The sequence below is a fragment of the Oncorhynchus gorbuscha genome, linkage group LG05 (assembly GCF_021184085.1).
Source record: "Oncorhynchus gorbuscha isolate QuinsamMale2020 ecotype Even-year linkage group LG05, OgorEven_v1.0, whole genome shotgun sequence".
Taxonomy (NCBI): Eukaryota; Metazoa; Chordata; class Actinopteri; order Salmoniformes; family Salmonidae; genus Oncorhynchus; species Oncorhynchus gorbuscha.
In genome coordinates this window covers 67,664,617-67,681,100 of record NC_060177.1, presented here as the reverse complement: position 1 = coordinate 67,681,100, position 16,484 = coordinate 67,664,617, and the positions used below count along the sequence as shown (strand labels likewise).

Genomic DNA, 16,484 nt, shown 5'->3' with positions numbered 1-16,484 from the left:
CTAGGTATTACTACATTTCACTACACCTGCGATAACATGTGCATATCTGTGTACACGACCAATGAACATTGATTTAATATGACACACACACACACACACACACACACACACACACACACACACACACACACACACACACACACACACACACACACACACACACACACACACACACACACACACACACACACACACAAGCCTGCTGGTTGGTGAGACTTTGTCTCACAGGAAGAGGATGGCTCCCAGCCCCCTCTCCCTGTGACTGTGTGCTGTCAGGGGCCTCCCCCGGACTGCCATGGAGGGCCTTCAGGGGCTGCTTAAAGGGTGTTGGAGTTATTTTGGTAACCACAGTCACAGAGGGGGAAGGCGTTATGCTCCTACTGCCAGTACTGACACACACACACATATATACGCCAGTGGAGGCTGTTGAGGGGAGGACGGATCATAATGGCCGGAACGGAGCAAATGGAATGGCATCAACCACCTGGAAACCATGTGTTTGGTGTATTTAATACTGTTCCAAATGATTCCACTCCAGTCATTCCCACGAGCCTGTTCTCCCCAATAAAGGTGCCACCAACCTCCTGTGACACACACACTCAGAGCTGTGGATAATTGTATAACACTAATGAGATTTTAATTAACCCTGACACAGCAGTGGTGTGACCTTCACCCCTCTCCCTCTGTCTCCTGAGAGAGTTTCACCAGGCAGGCCAGGCCAGTGGGGAGAAAATGACTTGTCAGTGTTTGTAAACAGTGGAAAACTCCCCCTTGTGCTGTGCTCTGTATCCTGTCCTGTCCTGTCAGCCACAGAGCCTGGAACCAGACACAGAGCTGATGTCAGGACAACCTCTCCTCTCTCCACAGGGGTCTCTTCTAATGAAGAGCTCTGATTCAAACCTTGATTAGGGCCCAGAGCATCACAGGGTCAAGGGTCAAAAGCACTCAGGCAAGTCTCTCTGACCCCCCCCCCCCTTTAGCCGAGAGAGAGAGAGAGAGAGAGAGAGAGAGAGAGAGAGAGAGAGAGAGAGAGAGAGACCAGTCACAAGCCCCGACATGGTTACTCTTGGCCCAGATGAATAGATCACACTCAGCACATCTAAGTCAACACACACTGCTTCACAGACACTGTCTATGGGAATATAGGGAATAAGTTGACTTGTTATCCTGTGATTTCTCAAACTTGAGACATGGACAGGCAGAGTGAATGAAAGAGAGAGTGAGAGAATGGAAGTTGGGGTGTGTGGGGGATGGTTGTCTGAGTGCCTGAGCCAGCTGAACGTTTTATACAATGTGTTTAAGTGTGGGAGGGTGGATCTTGGCACGTGAATGGTCCATAATCTAAAGAGAAAAGAAGTGCTGTCTGTCGGAAAGGGAGTCTGGGTTAGAGGTGCCTTCAGTGCGTTCTGGAGCAGGGGTATATTATCAATTCCGAGCCTATTTGAAATCGGACACTGTCATCAAAATTACCTGGTCTCCATAGGACATCTCCCCTACCATACACACACACACACACCCTCACATAGACAGGCAGACAGACGGACATGGAGCAGAACGAAGACTGTGTTATTTCCCCACTCGAAGTTCGCCGCTAATTTTGAATTCTTACTGAAATGGAAGATAGGGCTTTTAGCAGTACATCTTTACACATTCCTCAGAACATACCATTGATTTACAGTCTCAGCTCGAACCTTGTTTCATTTCCACATGCGCTAGTAGTGGCCCACTGAGAAAGCCTTTCAACCCAAAACATAGAAAATCAAATCCACAAAGATTGAGGGCAAGTGTCTGGAGCAGGACCCATTTACACTGTTCATTTCCCTTTCTCCTTCTCTCTCCTTATGGGCACTAACTCTTTCTGTTGTGCTCTCTTTTGTCCTCTTTTGCTTTCTCCCACTGAACTCTGAACAGAACATGAACTCTTTGTACTGTATTTCTGTCTGTGCTGTCACTGACGAGCATCAGTAGCACATAATATATATTACAGTAAGTGTGGCTGACTGTGTGAATGACAGAGAGAGATTGAGTGAGCTCAGGCAGTGTTGGCCAGTGGTTTGCAGTGTGTTTGGCTCCAGCTCACTCTGAGAAGAGGTGTTGGCTGGCGTCTAACGAGGTGCTGAACCCAGACTCTTGTTTGTGTCCGCAGAACCTGGGTCATACAGACACAACAACACTAACACATACAGAGGAGACAGTGTGGAACTCCACAAAGGTCTGCCCATTTAAAACATCCCCAACCCGCAGGAACACAAACTCCCACAGGCGAGATAGAACAGAGCACTCAGAGCTGAAACTGTTTTTATATTCAATCAAATCATACCAACATGAAAGCAGTTTGGCCACGTGTAGCTTTTGTTGTGTGTGAATTTGATACAATTGCAGTGTACAAATCATTTGATCACTCTTTTGTTGCTGAGAATCTTTCTGCACAGCAGGAAATGCAAACTTGTAGGTATAAAAAGGCTTCCAAAGTTTGTAATTTTCCCTTTAAAATGCCAGACTTGATTTGCCCTAAGACAAATGTATCCATTAATTATAATCCACATAATAATTCACATTTCGTTTTGTTGCAGGATTATTTCCTTGCTGTAGCATACTGGCTCAAATTAAGATCCTACTTCTGTAGGATGTTTACAGTATAGTATTTGGTATTTTATTAGGATCCCCATTAGCTGTTGCTATAGCAGTAGCTACTCTTCCTGGTGTCCTCACAAAGTATGAAACCAGACATAATACAGAAAATAGACAAGAATAGCTCAAGGACAGAACTAAATTAATTAAAACAATAAAAATATAACTGAAAGGTTCTGTACTGACTCAATAGTGACTCAATTCAGTAGCACTAGACTATGAGTTATACATTCATATCAGTACATACATACACATAGAATCATGTATTCAAATATGGGAGAGGAGTTGAAGTGCTGTGAAGCTGTTTTTCAAAGCCAGGTTTGCTGTTCACTTGAGCAATCTTAGATGGAATGGAGTTCCATGCAATCATGGCTCTATGGATGGGATACAGAACAGAGATAAAAGTCACGCCTGCTCTAGCATTATCATCCCTCTTTCTATCCATTCCTCCATCTGTCCATCCCTCTCCCTTGTGTTCCTCACCTGCTAGCCCACCCTGACAGTGGTGTTGGTGAGGTCACCTGGTAGAGAGAAGCTCCCTGTCTCCTTGCAGTCACAGGACGCTAGATAGTTTTTGTCCAGGGCTTTCAGAGCAGAACTCTCTCATGCAGTCCAACTAGCCTGCCACTGTGCTTCATCATAATCAGAATGACAAATCATGTGAATAAAAATAATGGAATAAAAAAAGAATACTGAATTGACAAGGGAATATTGGCACCACTGAGCATTCTGAAATTGAGTGAAAATACTTTGTGGGAGGGTTGGTATTTTCTTGTTGATGTGGACTGATTGTGCTGTTGTCTGGAAGCCTCACTGCTTATAAGGGCCATTTGCATGACTGACTTAGTGCATCATAACGGAATGACGACTGTATGAACTCACTGTGTGGTCTACTGAAATGACTCCTCTCCAACCTCCCCTTCCTCTTCTGCTACAGAGTCAGGAAACCAGCTGGTGGCTCAGGAGGCGGTGAGGAAGCCGTCCACTCTCCGCCAACCTCCTGCCTCTGCCCGCACAGAAGCAGGAACAGGGGAGCAGCTCTCCACCAGTAAGAACTAGGACCCTAACACTCTCTCATACTGTACTATGACACCTGGAACCATATTTCTCCTTTAAATATCATCAGATTCAGAACACCTGGGATCCAATTTATCTCCTTTAAATATCATCAGATTCAGAACACCTGGGATCCAATTTATCTCCTTTAAATATCATCAGATTCAGAACACCTGGGATCCAATTTATCTCCTTTAAATATCATCAGATTCAGAACACCTGGGATCCAATTTATCTCCTTTACAATGTTTTGCTTTAACACTCAGGCCCCATGTTTCTCATATTCATTGAAGTACCTTTTTGGAAGTGCTTTTTGCAGATATCGACACTTGTCCACGTATAGTATTTTTTTCTTTGTCTGTTCTCCAGATTGCCTCAACTGTAGTCGATTCACAGCCCTGACAGACAGACTCCGCTCACTGGAGGAAAAGGTACAGTCATGGACTCTACTGAAAACTGTGCTGCAGCGAGAGGCTACAGTCTCTGATCATGAGTCCATTTGAAAGGCATTGGCATTTCTCTGATAGATGAAAACACACATGCACACAACAATAAATTGTAAAGTATTTTATCTGTATTGTCTTTTTCGTTATGTCAGACCCCAGTAAGGCTTGCTGTCGGCACTGGTGTCGGATAATGGGGATCCTAATGAAAATGTAAATTAAAACATCTCTTCAAATTTCTCTCTTTCCTATTTTATCCAATAGGTCCAAGTGCTGACCTCTCCTGCCTCCACTTCTCACCGCCACCTACAGGGTGAAGAAGGAACGGCAGCGGAGTCTTCCTCACAGACAAGGGCACCACAAACCAAAGGAGCCCCTGGCGAGCAGGGATCCGTAGGTACGTACAAGTCACCTATACACATGGATGGGCAGGTTTTAGGAACAACCATGTATTCCTACTGTATTGAGTGAAGCGGGTTATGTTTGATCATTTCTTAGAAAATCACTCTGCATGGCTCTCTTTGTGTGCTGTAATTTGTTCTCCATTGCATCTCAAACAGCTCTCCTCCCCCATATCATATTTCTTCTGTCGCTAAAAGAGAGACACACACACACACACACACACACACACACACACACACACACACACACACACACACACACACACACACACACACACACACACACACACACACACACACACACACACACACACACACTAATTTCCAATTGTCTGCGCTGCTCTCTTTCAGGGTTCTGTTGTGTGGAAAGTGAACACTTCAGGGCATGAAAGCCCTCTCCTTCCCTGGAGCTCAGCCCAGCGTTGGCTGCAGCTAGAAAGATAGAGTGTTCTGCTGGTGCACTTTCAAAAGGCTTTTCAATAGTGTATCAACTTCCATCCAATTACATTCAAATCTGTTTTAGCCAAACACTCTCTTAGGTTAAGATCCTCACTGGCCTTCTGAGGCCTGTTGAAGAATGTAAATGCACCATTATGTTTGTCCTGCCACACAGACAATGTTTGTGGGTCAGTCTTAGTAGTTTTGAGAGAGAGAGAAATTATCTGCTCTGTGTATACAGTACCAGTCAAAAGTTCTGACACACATTCTCATTCAAGGGTTTTTCTTTATTTTACAATTTCTACATTATAGAATCATAGTGAAGACATCAAAACTATGAAATAATACATATGGAATCATGTAGTAACCAAAATAGTGTTAACTATATTTATATTTGAGATTCTTCAAAGTAGCCACCCTTTGCTTTGATGATAGCTTTGCACACTCTTGACATTCTCTAAACCAGCTTCACCCGGATTGCTTTTTCAACAGTCTTGAAGGAGATCCCACATATGATGAGTACTTGTTAGCTGCTTTTCCTTCATTCTGCGGTCCAAACTCATCCCAAACCATCTCAATTGGGTGATTGTGGAGACCAGGTCATCTGATGCAGCACTCCATCACTTTCCGTCTTGGTCAAATAGCCCTTACAGAGCCTGGAGATGTATTGGGTTATTGTCGTGTTGAAAAACAAATGATAGTCCCACTAAGCACAAACCAGATGGGATGGCGTATCTCTGCAGCATGCTGTGGTAGCCATGTTGGTTAAGTGTGCTTTGAAATCTAAGTAAATAACTGACAGTGTCACCAGCAAAGCACCCCCACACCAGCACACATCCTCCTCTATGCTTCACAGAGGCAACCACACATGCAGATATTATTTGTTCACCTATTCTGCCTCTCACAAAGACCCAGTGGTTGGAACCAAAAATCTCAAATTTGGACTCATCAGACCAAAGAACAGATTTCCACCAGTCTAATGTCCATTGCTCATGTTTCTTGGCCCAAGCAAGTCTCTTCTTAATATTATTGGTGTCCTTTATTTTTTGTATATATTTAACCTTTATTCAACTAAGCAAGCCAGATCATTTACAATGATGTCCTCCCCCTGCCAAACCCGGACGACGCTGGGCCACTTGTGCACTACCCTATAGGACTCCCAATCACGGCTGGATGTGATACGGCCTGGATTCAAACCAGGGACTATAGTGTCGCCTCTTGCACTTGATGCAGTGCCTTAGACCACTGCGCCACTTGGGAGCCCTTTGGTAGTGGTTTCTTTGCAGCAACTCGACCATGAAGGCCTAATTCATTCAGTCTCCCCTGAAAGGTTGATGTTGAGATATGTCTGTTACTTGAACTCTGTGAAGCATTTATTTGGGCTGCAACTTCTGAGGCTGGTAACTCTAATTAACTCTGGGTAATCCTTGGCAGTCCTCATGAGAGCCAGTTTCATCATAACGCTTGATGCATTTTGCAACTTCCTTTTTAGCAAGATGGTGCCGATAGAGATGGTCGGCTCACATCGAGTCCTTAGGCTGACCCAAAACAACAGCGCCGCAGATGGGGCAGACGGAGCGGCCTCCTGGTCAGGCTCCGTAGACGTGCACATCGCCTACCGCTCCCAAGTATACTACTCACCTATGTCCAGTCTCTTGACAACAAGGTTGATGAAATTCGAGCAAGGGTTGCCTTCCAGAGAGACATCAGAGATTGTAACATTCTCTGTTTCATGGAAACATGGCTCTCTCTTGATATGTTGTTGCTTCATGATTAACGACTCATGGTGTAATCATAACAACATAAAGGAACTCAAGTCATTCTGCTCACCCGACCTAGAATTCTTTACAACCAAATGCCGGTCATATTACTTCCCAAGAGAATTCTCGTCAGGTATCGTCATAGCTGTGTACATTGCCCCTCAAGCAGACACCAAAATGGACCTCAAGGAACTCCACTGGATTCTATGTAAACTGGAAACCATATATCCTGAGGCTGCATTTTTTGTAGCTGGGGATTTTAACACAGCAAATCTGCGAACAAGGCTATCTAAAATCTATCAGTATATTAATTGGGGTAATACCCTCGATCACTGCTACTCTAACTTCCGCGATGCATACAAATACCTCCCCCAGCCTCTCTTCGGCAAATCCGACTACAACTCCATCTTGCTCCTACTGTCTTATATGCAAAAACTCAAACAGAATGTACTAGAACCATTCAACGCTGGTCTGACCAATCGGAATCCACGCTTCAAGATTGTTTTGATCACGTGGACTGGGATATGTTCTGGTCAGCCTCAGAGAACAACATCGATCTATACGCTGACTGTGAGTGAGTTTATAAAGAATGCATTGGAGATGTTGTACCCACTGTGACTATTAAACCTATCCTAACCAGAATCCGTGGATGGATGGCGGCATCAGCGCAAAACTGGAAGCGCGAACCACCGCATTTAACCATGGAAAGAGGTCTGGGAATATGGCTGAATATAAACAGTGTAGTTATTCCCTCCGCAAGGCAATCAAACAAGCGAAATGCCGGTACAGGGACAAAGTGGAGTCGGAATTCAACGGCTCAGACACGAGACGTATGTGGCAGGGTCTACAGGAAATCACGGACTACGAAAAGAAAACCAGCCACGTCACGGACACCGACGTCACGCTTCCAGATAATCCCACTTCGAGGATAATCCAGTGCCACCGTCACGGCCCGCTAACAAAAACTGCACCCTCCCCCTCTCTCCTTCTCTGTGGCTGACGTGAGTAAAACATTTAAACGTGTTAACCCTAGCAAGACTGCTGGCCCAGACGGCATCCTTAGCCGTGTCCTCAGAGCATGCGCAGACCAGCTGGCTGGTGTGTTTACAGACATATTCAATCGCTCCCTATCCCAGTCTGCTGTCCCCAGTCTGCTGACCACCATTGTTCCTGTACCCAAGTAGGCAAAGATAACTGAACTAAATGACTACCGTCCCGTAGCACTCACCTCTGTCATCATGAAGTGCTTTGAGAGACTAATCAAGGATCATATCACTTCCACCTTACCGGCCAACCTAGACCCACTTCAGTTTGCATACCCCCCCAACAGGTCCACAGACAATGCAATCGCCATCACACTGCCCTATCCCATCTGGACAAGAGGAATACCTATGTAAGAATGCTGTTAATTGACTACAGCTCAGCATTCAACACCATAGTACCCACCAAGCTCATCATCAAGCTGGAGACCCTGGGTCTCAACCCCGCCCTGTGCAATTGGGTCCTGGGCTTTCTGGCGGGCCGCCCCAGGTGGTGAAGGTAGGAAACAACATCTCCACTTCGCTAACCCTCAACACTGGGGCCTCACAAGGGTGCGTGCTCAGCCCCCTCCTGTACTCCCTGTTCACCCACGACTGCGTGGCCATGCACGCCTCCAACTCAATCATCAAGTTTGCAGATGACACAACAGTAGTGGGCTTGATTACCAGCAATGACGAGACAGCCTACAGGGAGGAGGTATATACTCTATTGCACCTAGCCTATGCCGGCTCGGCCATCGCCCATCCATATATTTATATACTGTATACATATTCTCATTCACCCCTTTAGATTTGTGTGTTGGGAAATTGTTAGATAACTTGTTAGATATTACTGCACTGTTGGAACTAGTGGCACAAGCATCTCGCTACACTCACATTAACATCTGTTAACCATGTGTATGTGACCAATAATATTTGAGTTGATTTGATTTGAAGAAACTTTCAAAGTAATTTCTCTTTGCTTGTTTGAGTTGTTCTTGTTGTAATATGGACTTAGGTGTCATGGCTTTCTTCCTGGACCAAAATGCAGTGTGGTTATAGTTCATGGTTCTTTAATAAGAAAACTCAAACATGAACACAACTACAAAACAAGAACCGTGAAAACCGAAACAGCCCTATCTGGTGCAGTAAACACAAAGACATGAAACAATCACCCACAAAATACCCAAGGAATATGGCTGCCTAAATATGGTTCCCAATCAGAGACAACGATAAACACCTGCCTCTGATTGAGAACCACTCTAGGCAACCATAGACTTACCTAGACAACTAAACTGAACACAACCCGATTAATCTAATAAACCCCTAGTCAAGACGAACACAATAAATCACCCATTTCACACCCTGGCCTAACCAAAATAATAAAGAAAACAAAGATAACTAAGGCCAGGGCGTGACAATAGGTCTATATTCTGTATAACCCCCCTACCCTGTCATAACTCAACGGATAGCCTCAAACGCATTAGGAAGGGAAAAAAAATCCACAAATTAACTTTAAACAAGGAACCCCTGTTAATTGAAATGCATTCCAGGTAACTACCTCATGAAGCTGGTTGAGAGAATGCCAAGAGTGTGCAAAGCTGCCATCAAGGCAAAGGGTGGCTACTTTGAAGAATCTCAAATATAAAATATATTTTGATTTGTTTAACGCTTTTTTGGGTTACTACATGATTCCATGTGTTATTTCATAGTTTTGATCTATTCACTATTAAACTTTTGAGGGGTACTGTACGTTTTGAGTTTCACTACAATATAGGAGCTTTTATTTCGCAGAATATGCTGCCCTGTGTGGGACTCTTGGGTTTTAGTCTCCCATGACTAGCTAAGGGGTTTGTTCCTCTCTGGCACCTCTGTGTCCCTAATTAACATCTCAGTGCTTAGTCTTTCAGCCAGTCTATCTAATCCAGTCCATGACTCAGCTGCTCTGCCACCTCCATCTGGTAACCCTTCACCTCAGGAATCGCTCAACGTCTAGTCCATTTTTCCACACAAGGCAATGGAACCCCTTTCTCTCCCTCTTTCCCTGGGCCCTTGCCTGCTCTCTGACGCCTGTCTATTTCTTCCCAAACACACAGGTCCACAGGGCGATAGAGGCAGAGACGGTACCCCTGGACAAGATGGTAGGTTTGAGGTGTCAAGTCAGTCATTGCTTTGTAACACAAACTCTTATTTGTGGCTGTATCAGTATGGCTCAATGGTTACTAGTGTCTGTCCACTGTCTTTACTCAGGGAAGCTAGGGTCTCGGGGACTGCCGGGCCCCAGTGGCCCCAGGGGCGAGGCTGGGATGAGAGGCCCTTCTGGGACCCCAGGACTAGTGGGTAAGATACTTACTGTAACAAGACAATGACAGAGTGTATGATGTATAACAACCACTGATTTTGTAAACCTCCAAATGTGTGACAGTCATTCCTTTTGGCTGAAATATGATAATGACAGACTGTACTCAGTAGATGTATGTTTCATGAATAACAGATCAATTCCAGATTTCCAGTTGATTAAGCAGGGTGCACCGATGTCAAACAAATGCTTCTTGTCTTACAAGACATTGACACTGTTTGTCAATAAATAAGCTTGTGGTAAAGATGGTGAAGATCAGTGTAGGGACAGGGGGATTGTGTGTGTACCCACCCACCTAACCCATTGTCTCCAAGACAACTATGACAGTACTCTCTGTCTGCCAGGGCGGACAAGAACCCGGAGTGTATGTCACTACCTGTTGACTTAAGGCCTGAAACAATTGTAGAAGTCACTCAGATCTCAACAAATTGCATCATGACATCCTGCATCAGTGTTTGTCTTTCTGTGAAACCACTCTGCCATTCCACAAAGCCATGTGTAGTCCATAAAAAACACAGCAGTTCCTCTGCGGACAACATGGTGATAACTTATAGACTTTTCAACCATAAGACTTACTAAATACAAAGTTCGCTGATTCAGCATGGTTTCCAGCAGCCCGCCAAAAATATTTCTCTTCAGACTACACAAAACTCCCCTATGGCTCGCAATACTCGCTGTTGTTCCTGCCTGCTGACTAACCAGATTCCATTCGTTCAGCAACATAAAGAAAAGCATAAATCTGTTGCTTATATTCAAGGGTAAATGGTTACGGACAAATAATAAATAACAGTCCGAAAACAAGAAATCCCTAAGCATTCCTGAGCAGCTATAAGTTTAATGACAATAAAATACATAGTAATAATTTTGTCATACATGTGCTCCTGTAAGTTGCTCTCGATAAGAGCGTCTGCTAAATTACTCAAATGTAAATGTAGAATGTTGGAGCTGGTGGCTGTGGTTCTGGTTCCTCTCTGTATGGAACAAGCAGACAGTGTACCCCTCCCTCTCTGAGGGACATATGACCCTGCTGCTGCTTGTTAGAAATGAGATGTAGAGCAAGTTATGTTAAGCTACAAACCCACTTTCTAAGAAACACCATGTGAATCCAATCTGAAATGAACATGAGCTATGTGTATAAGTCCTGTCTCCTTATGTCTTCCATATGTCTGCGGTGTTATTGTTGTCCCCCATGATGAAATCGGGGAGGGACCTATGGATCGGTCTCCATCCGTACGTACATTCGTTCGTACATTCGTTTGTACATTCGTTCGTACATTCGTTCGTACATTCGTTCGTACGTTAGTCACATGCGATATCAGCACTGGGCTGATTTTGACTAAACTTGGGTGAATGATGTGTCTTGCCATAGAGATCCGGCATTTACAAAATTGCACTGATTGGCCCAAGGTGGGAGCTGTAGTAATTCACAGAAATGTGTTAGTCACAAGCTGCATCAGTGGTGGGGGACAAAGTGTTTATTGTTGCCTTATTTATAGGGTTTCTATTACAAACAATTTGCTCCCCTATATGCTGAATTCCTTCTGTACATTGCACATACTAGAAATGATAACATTGACAATAATGTGTTTGATGTTACTGAAACCCTGAGCCTTATGAGAGCATGTTTGGTAGCAAAAGTTTAGGAGGAAGGGAAATAAATGATCTCAGCAGTGGTTCTGACAGATTCATAAAGAGTCAAGGGGAGACTGTTGTCACACTCAGGGACTTCCGCAGGGAGGGAAGCAGCGTGAGGTTGGAGTTAGGGTTGAGGTGTGTGGAGCCGTGCACTGATGTATTTTGGGTTGTTTTTCCTTGAATCAGCGCAAAGACAGGACATGTGTTTCCTGTACAGAAGAACTATGATTTCCTTACACACACGCACGCACACAGGCACCCAGACACACACACACACACATACACGCGCACGCACACACGCACACAGGCATCCAGACACACACACACACACACACACACACACGCATGCACACACACGCACACGCACACGCACATGCACACACGCACACGGACACACGCACACACGCACTTTTTACTCACACCTTGACACTGTAGCCCACAACTGCTCCAGGGCCCCCTTATCCTGCTGGAAAAATAGAGCCTAGTTTGCCTTAACGTCATGCTAACACACAGACTCTGGAGATGGAGCCACTTTGACTACCCAGCTGTGCCACTGTGCTGCTGACCATGGGCTATGGTCCTTCAGGTGGAATTGAGTGTGTGCAGAACCACAACACAGCCAGTCTTTGCAGCAATGTTTACCAAAGCAAAGTGAAAATGAATCAGCGAGGTGTCAAATCCAATTAGAGCTGTAATAACACATTACAAATGACCCTCTTCTATGCCAAGTTATTCATAGTTGATAATACAATCAATGATAGCTGTTGTCAGTTGCATCACCCTCTAGAGCATTATTCGGGTTCACAAGGCAAAGAGATAGAAGGAGAGAGTGTGTGTGTGTGTGTGTGTGTGTGTGTGTGTGTGTGTGTGTGTGTGTGTGTGTGTGTGTGTGTGTGTGTGTGTGTGTGTGTGTGTGTGTGTGTGTGTGTGTGTGTGTGTGTGTGTGTGTGTGTGTGTGTGTGTGCAAAGCATTACCTCAGGAAAGTGCAAACAATGAGGTCAGATGTTGTTGTGGTGGGGAGGTGAGGTACTTTGTTTGGGTTTGTGGATGGAGCAGGCCAATCCAGCTGGGCCACAGGGACAAGTCACATCTCAGCTTTTCTTTCTCACCTTTTTTCAACAAAAGGAGAAACCGATGTGGGAGGGAGAGGGAGAGAGAAACACTTGGCTTGTTGGGGCTGGTTATGCACACACACACAACCGTGAGCGCTCTCACACTCCGGCTCATGCAGATGCAGGCAGCATTTAATTTATTGCGCACCAGTGCCGCTAATATGCTCCAACATTTAATAGTGTTTATTTGAGTTTTCCCAGGTCCTCCTTTGAGCTCCCACACAGCCATTAAGAGCCTGTTAATTAAAGCTGAACAGCAGTCAGTCGCTCAGCCCGCTCTCTCCTCTCCTTGCCTGCTGCTGATGTTAACCACCAAGCACAGAAACCTAATACACCATGCATCGCTCACTTCCTCTCTCCCTTCACATTCTCGACTATACATCTATACAGCCCTGTACCCTACCAATTTGTCTAGGTTCACCAGGGCTCCCCTGCCATTGTGCGGCATGCCAGGAAAGGCAACACAGGGTGAAACCTCTTCATCATGGGTTCACCTATCTGGTGCCCTTTGAAATGATGAAAATACTCAATGAAAAATCTAATGATATACCAAAAGAGAAAACAAGTTTCTCTCCAGACACTGGGCACTTTCCCCACTGCACTAAAAACTGAAGAAACTTCTGAGGAAAAGTCATCTAGATTCTTCAGCTCTTAGAAATTTTTGGCCAAAAGACCTTCCATTTTTAAGCTAAATTCTGGAGAAATTGGTTTTCATACAGCTAAATAATTTTTAAAGTGCCAACTGTATCTTTTTTAAATTCCAATCTGTTTTTTGTAGTTTTTGTGCCCACCACAGCACAGCCTTAGTTAAAGTGGTAAATTATCTAAGAGTCAACACAGATGTCAAACAGCTCTCTGTCCTTGTGGATTTAAGTGCTGCATTCGACAGTGTTGACCATGGTGTCCTTCTGGACAGACTGGAGAGGTGGGTTGGCCTCTGGTCCAGCTCTAAATTGGTTTAGAACCTATTTAACCGGTCAAGAGTTTTTTTTGTAACCGTTGATGAAGATAACTCAGAGAAAATGCATATCACATGTGGCGTTCCACAAGGTTCCGAATTTGGGTGCGGTACTGCTCAATTTACATATGTTAACCCATGGCAGCCTTGTAAGAAAGCATGGCATATCATGACTCAGGATATGACCCAGATGCAGACACAGGATGTGGATAGTACAGTTCTCAATTATTTATTATAACACGGGGCAAAGGGCAGGTCGAGGACAGGCAGAGGTTCGTAATCAGGTCAGAGTCAGGCAGGTACAGGACGACAGGCAGGCTCGGGGTCAGGACAGGCAGAGGTTCGTAATCAGGTCAGAGTCAGGCAGGTACAGGACGACAGGCAGGCTCGGTCAGGGCAGGCAGAAGTTCGTAATCAGGTCAGAGTCAGGCAGGTACAGGACGACAGGCAGGCTCGGGGTCAGGACAGGCAGAGGTTCGTAATCAGGTCAGAGTCAGGCAGGTACAGGCAGGCTCGGGGTCACAGGCAGGCAGGCAGGCACTCAGGGCAGGCAGAGGTTCGTAATCAGGTCAGAGTCAGGCAGGTACAGGACGACAGGCAGGTCAGGCAGGTACAGGCAGAGGTTCGTAATCAGGTCAGAGTCAGGCAGGTACAGGACGACAGGCAGGCTCGGGGTCAGGGCAGGTAGAGGTTCGTAATCAGGTCAGAGTCAGGCAGGTACAGGACGACAGGCAGACTTGGGGTCAGGGCAGGCAGAGGTTCGTAATCAGGTCAGAGTCAGGCAGGTACAGGACGACAGGCAGGCTCGGGGTCAGGACAGGCAGAGGTTCGTAATCAGGTCAGAGTCAGGCAGGTACAGGACGACAGGCAGGCTCGGGGTCAGGACAGGCAGAGGTTCGTAATCAGGTCAGAGTCAGGCAGGTACAGGACGACAGGCAGGCTCGGGGTCAGGGCAAGCAAAATGGTCAGAATTGGGAAAACTAGGAAACAAACACTTGAGAAACAGGAAACCGGGAAAGCATGATGGTAAGACCTGACAAGACAAGATGAACTGGCAACAGACAAACAGAAAACACAGGCATAAATGCTCAGGGGATAATGGGGGAGATAGGCGGCACCTTGAGGTGGGTGGAGACAAGCACAAAGACAGGTGAAACCGATCAGGGTGTGACACAGCATTGATTTTCACTACTATGCAGACGATACAAAACTTTACATTTCTGTGTCACCAGAGTATTTTAACTCCACGGATAAATTATTAGACTGTATTAGTGATTTAAATACTTGGTTGGCTCACAACCTCCTCCAGCAAAATCAAGACATGACGGGAGTACTTATTGTTGCAATCAAAGCACAGAGAGAGAATCTGGCTGCACATTTTAATTCACGGGCAATAAAGATAAAACAGCAGGTAAAAAACCTAGGTGTCATTTTTGATTCTGAACTCAATTTTGAATCACACGTTAGGAATATGACCAAAATAGCTTTTTACCACCTGAGGAACATTGCCACGGTGCTGTCATTTCTCTCTCAGGCGGACAGAGAGCTCATCCATGCTTTTATTACAAGCAGGCTTGACTACTGTAATGCTCTCCGGTCTGGTCTACCCAAGAAAGCCATTGGTCAACTGCAAAACATACAGAATGCTGCAGTGTGGGTACTGACCAAGACCAGACGGAGAGAACACATAACGTTGGTTTTAAGGTCTCTGCACATAATTCTATTGGTTTTTAAATCAATCAACGATTGTGCACCCCAATACATGTCAGACATGCTCTTAAGTTATGTACCCAGTGGGGGGTCCTCAGGTCATCTGGCACTGGCCTTTAGTTACTATGCCCCCAGCCTCTGGAACAGCCTGCCAGAGAACCTGAGAGAATGGAGAGACCCTTTAGATGGGGAACAGCCTGCCAGAGAACTGAGGGGGGCTAAGAGGCATGGAGAGACAGCCTTTACATATTCAAAAGACATTTTAAAACACACCTTTTTAGCTTTGCTTTTCCTTAGGGTGCTTTTTAATCTTATTCAGTTTTTATTGGTATTCTTAGTTTTTTAACCCTAAAGCTTGATTTGATTTGAATGCTATCCCAATGCTGATTCTTGCTTTTGTCATGGAGTTTTTTCCTACCCTTTCCATTGTTGTCATGCCAATGCTGTCCCTCAGTGAAACAGTGCGGTGTATCTCCCCTCCCCCAGGACCCAAAGGTCCATCAGGTCTCCCAGGAGAGAGGGGTCTACCTGGGCTTCCTGGACCTCCTGGGTCCCCTGGAGTCCCGGCCCCAGCCAGCGCCCGCATCCCAGAGCCAGACCGGGGTAAGAGAGGCACCACTATACCCTACAGACATATCCATCACCACACACACTCAATTATTCAGATTAACAGTTGTGTTATGGAACACTCAAATAATTTGTTTATAAATATAATCTTGGTGGGGCAAAATATGGGCTACTAACAGCTTATTACACAACATTAACTTAGTATTACTTTCTTAGCTACAGTATACTTATCTCCCTGGCATATTACATCATTTATGCAGCAGCATACAATACATTTTTGGACTCACCTTGTTGTGCTGTGCTCACTTGAACAGGAAGGTGGGGCAGCGGTTCTTTGTGGGCACATTTTGTCATCAAACTTTATCATCAAAGTTATTCTCTGGATTTATTATAT

General features: G+C 45.2%; 1 protein-coding gene and 1 long non-coding RNA gene across 4 annotated transcripts in view; one reads left to right on the top strand and one right to left on the bottom strand.

Annotated features, from left to right (window-relative positions):
• LOC124036365 (EMI domain-containing protein 1-like) overlaps positions 1-16,484 on the top strand; it is a 100,528-nt gene that overhangs the window by 69,094 nt on the left and 14,950 nt on the right. For all 3 annotated transcript variants that reach the window (XM_046350867.1, XM_046350866.1, XM_046350868.1), the window contains 6 exons: positions 3,569-3,679; positions 4,057-4,118; positions 4,395-4,527; positions 9,845-9,889; positions 9,999-10,088; positions 16,010-16,126. In XM_046350867.1, the coding sequence (XP_046206823.1) occupies positions 3,569-3,679; positions 4,057-4,118; positions 4,395-4,527; positions 9,845-9,889; positions 9,999-10,088; positions 16,010-16,126 (558 nt within the window). The remainder of the gene's footprint in view (positions 1-3,568; positions 3,680-4,056; positions 4,119-4,394; positions 4,528-9,844; positions 9,890-9,998; positions 10,089-16,009; positions 16,127-16,484) is intronic.
• LOC124036368 lies at positions 2,341-3,709 on the bottom strand. Its single transcript, XR_006838907.1, has 3 exons — positions 3,514-3,709; positions 3,115-3,258; positions 2,341-3,005 (listed from the first exon to the last, which is right to left on the bottom strand). It is a non-coding gene; the product is annotated as an uncharacterized LOC124036368 (long non-coding RNA).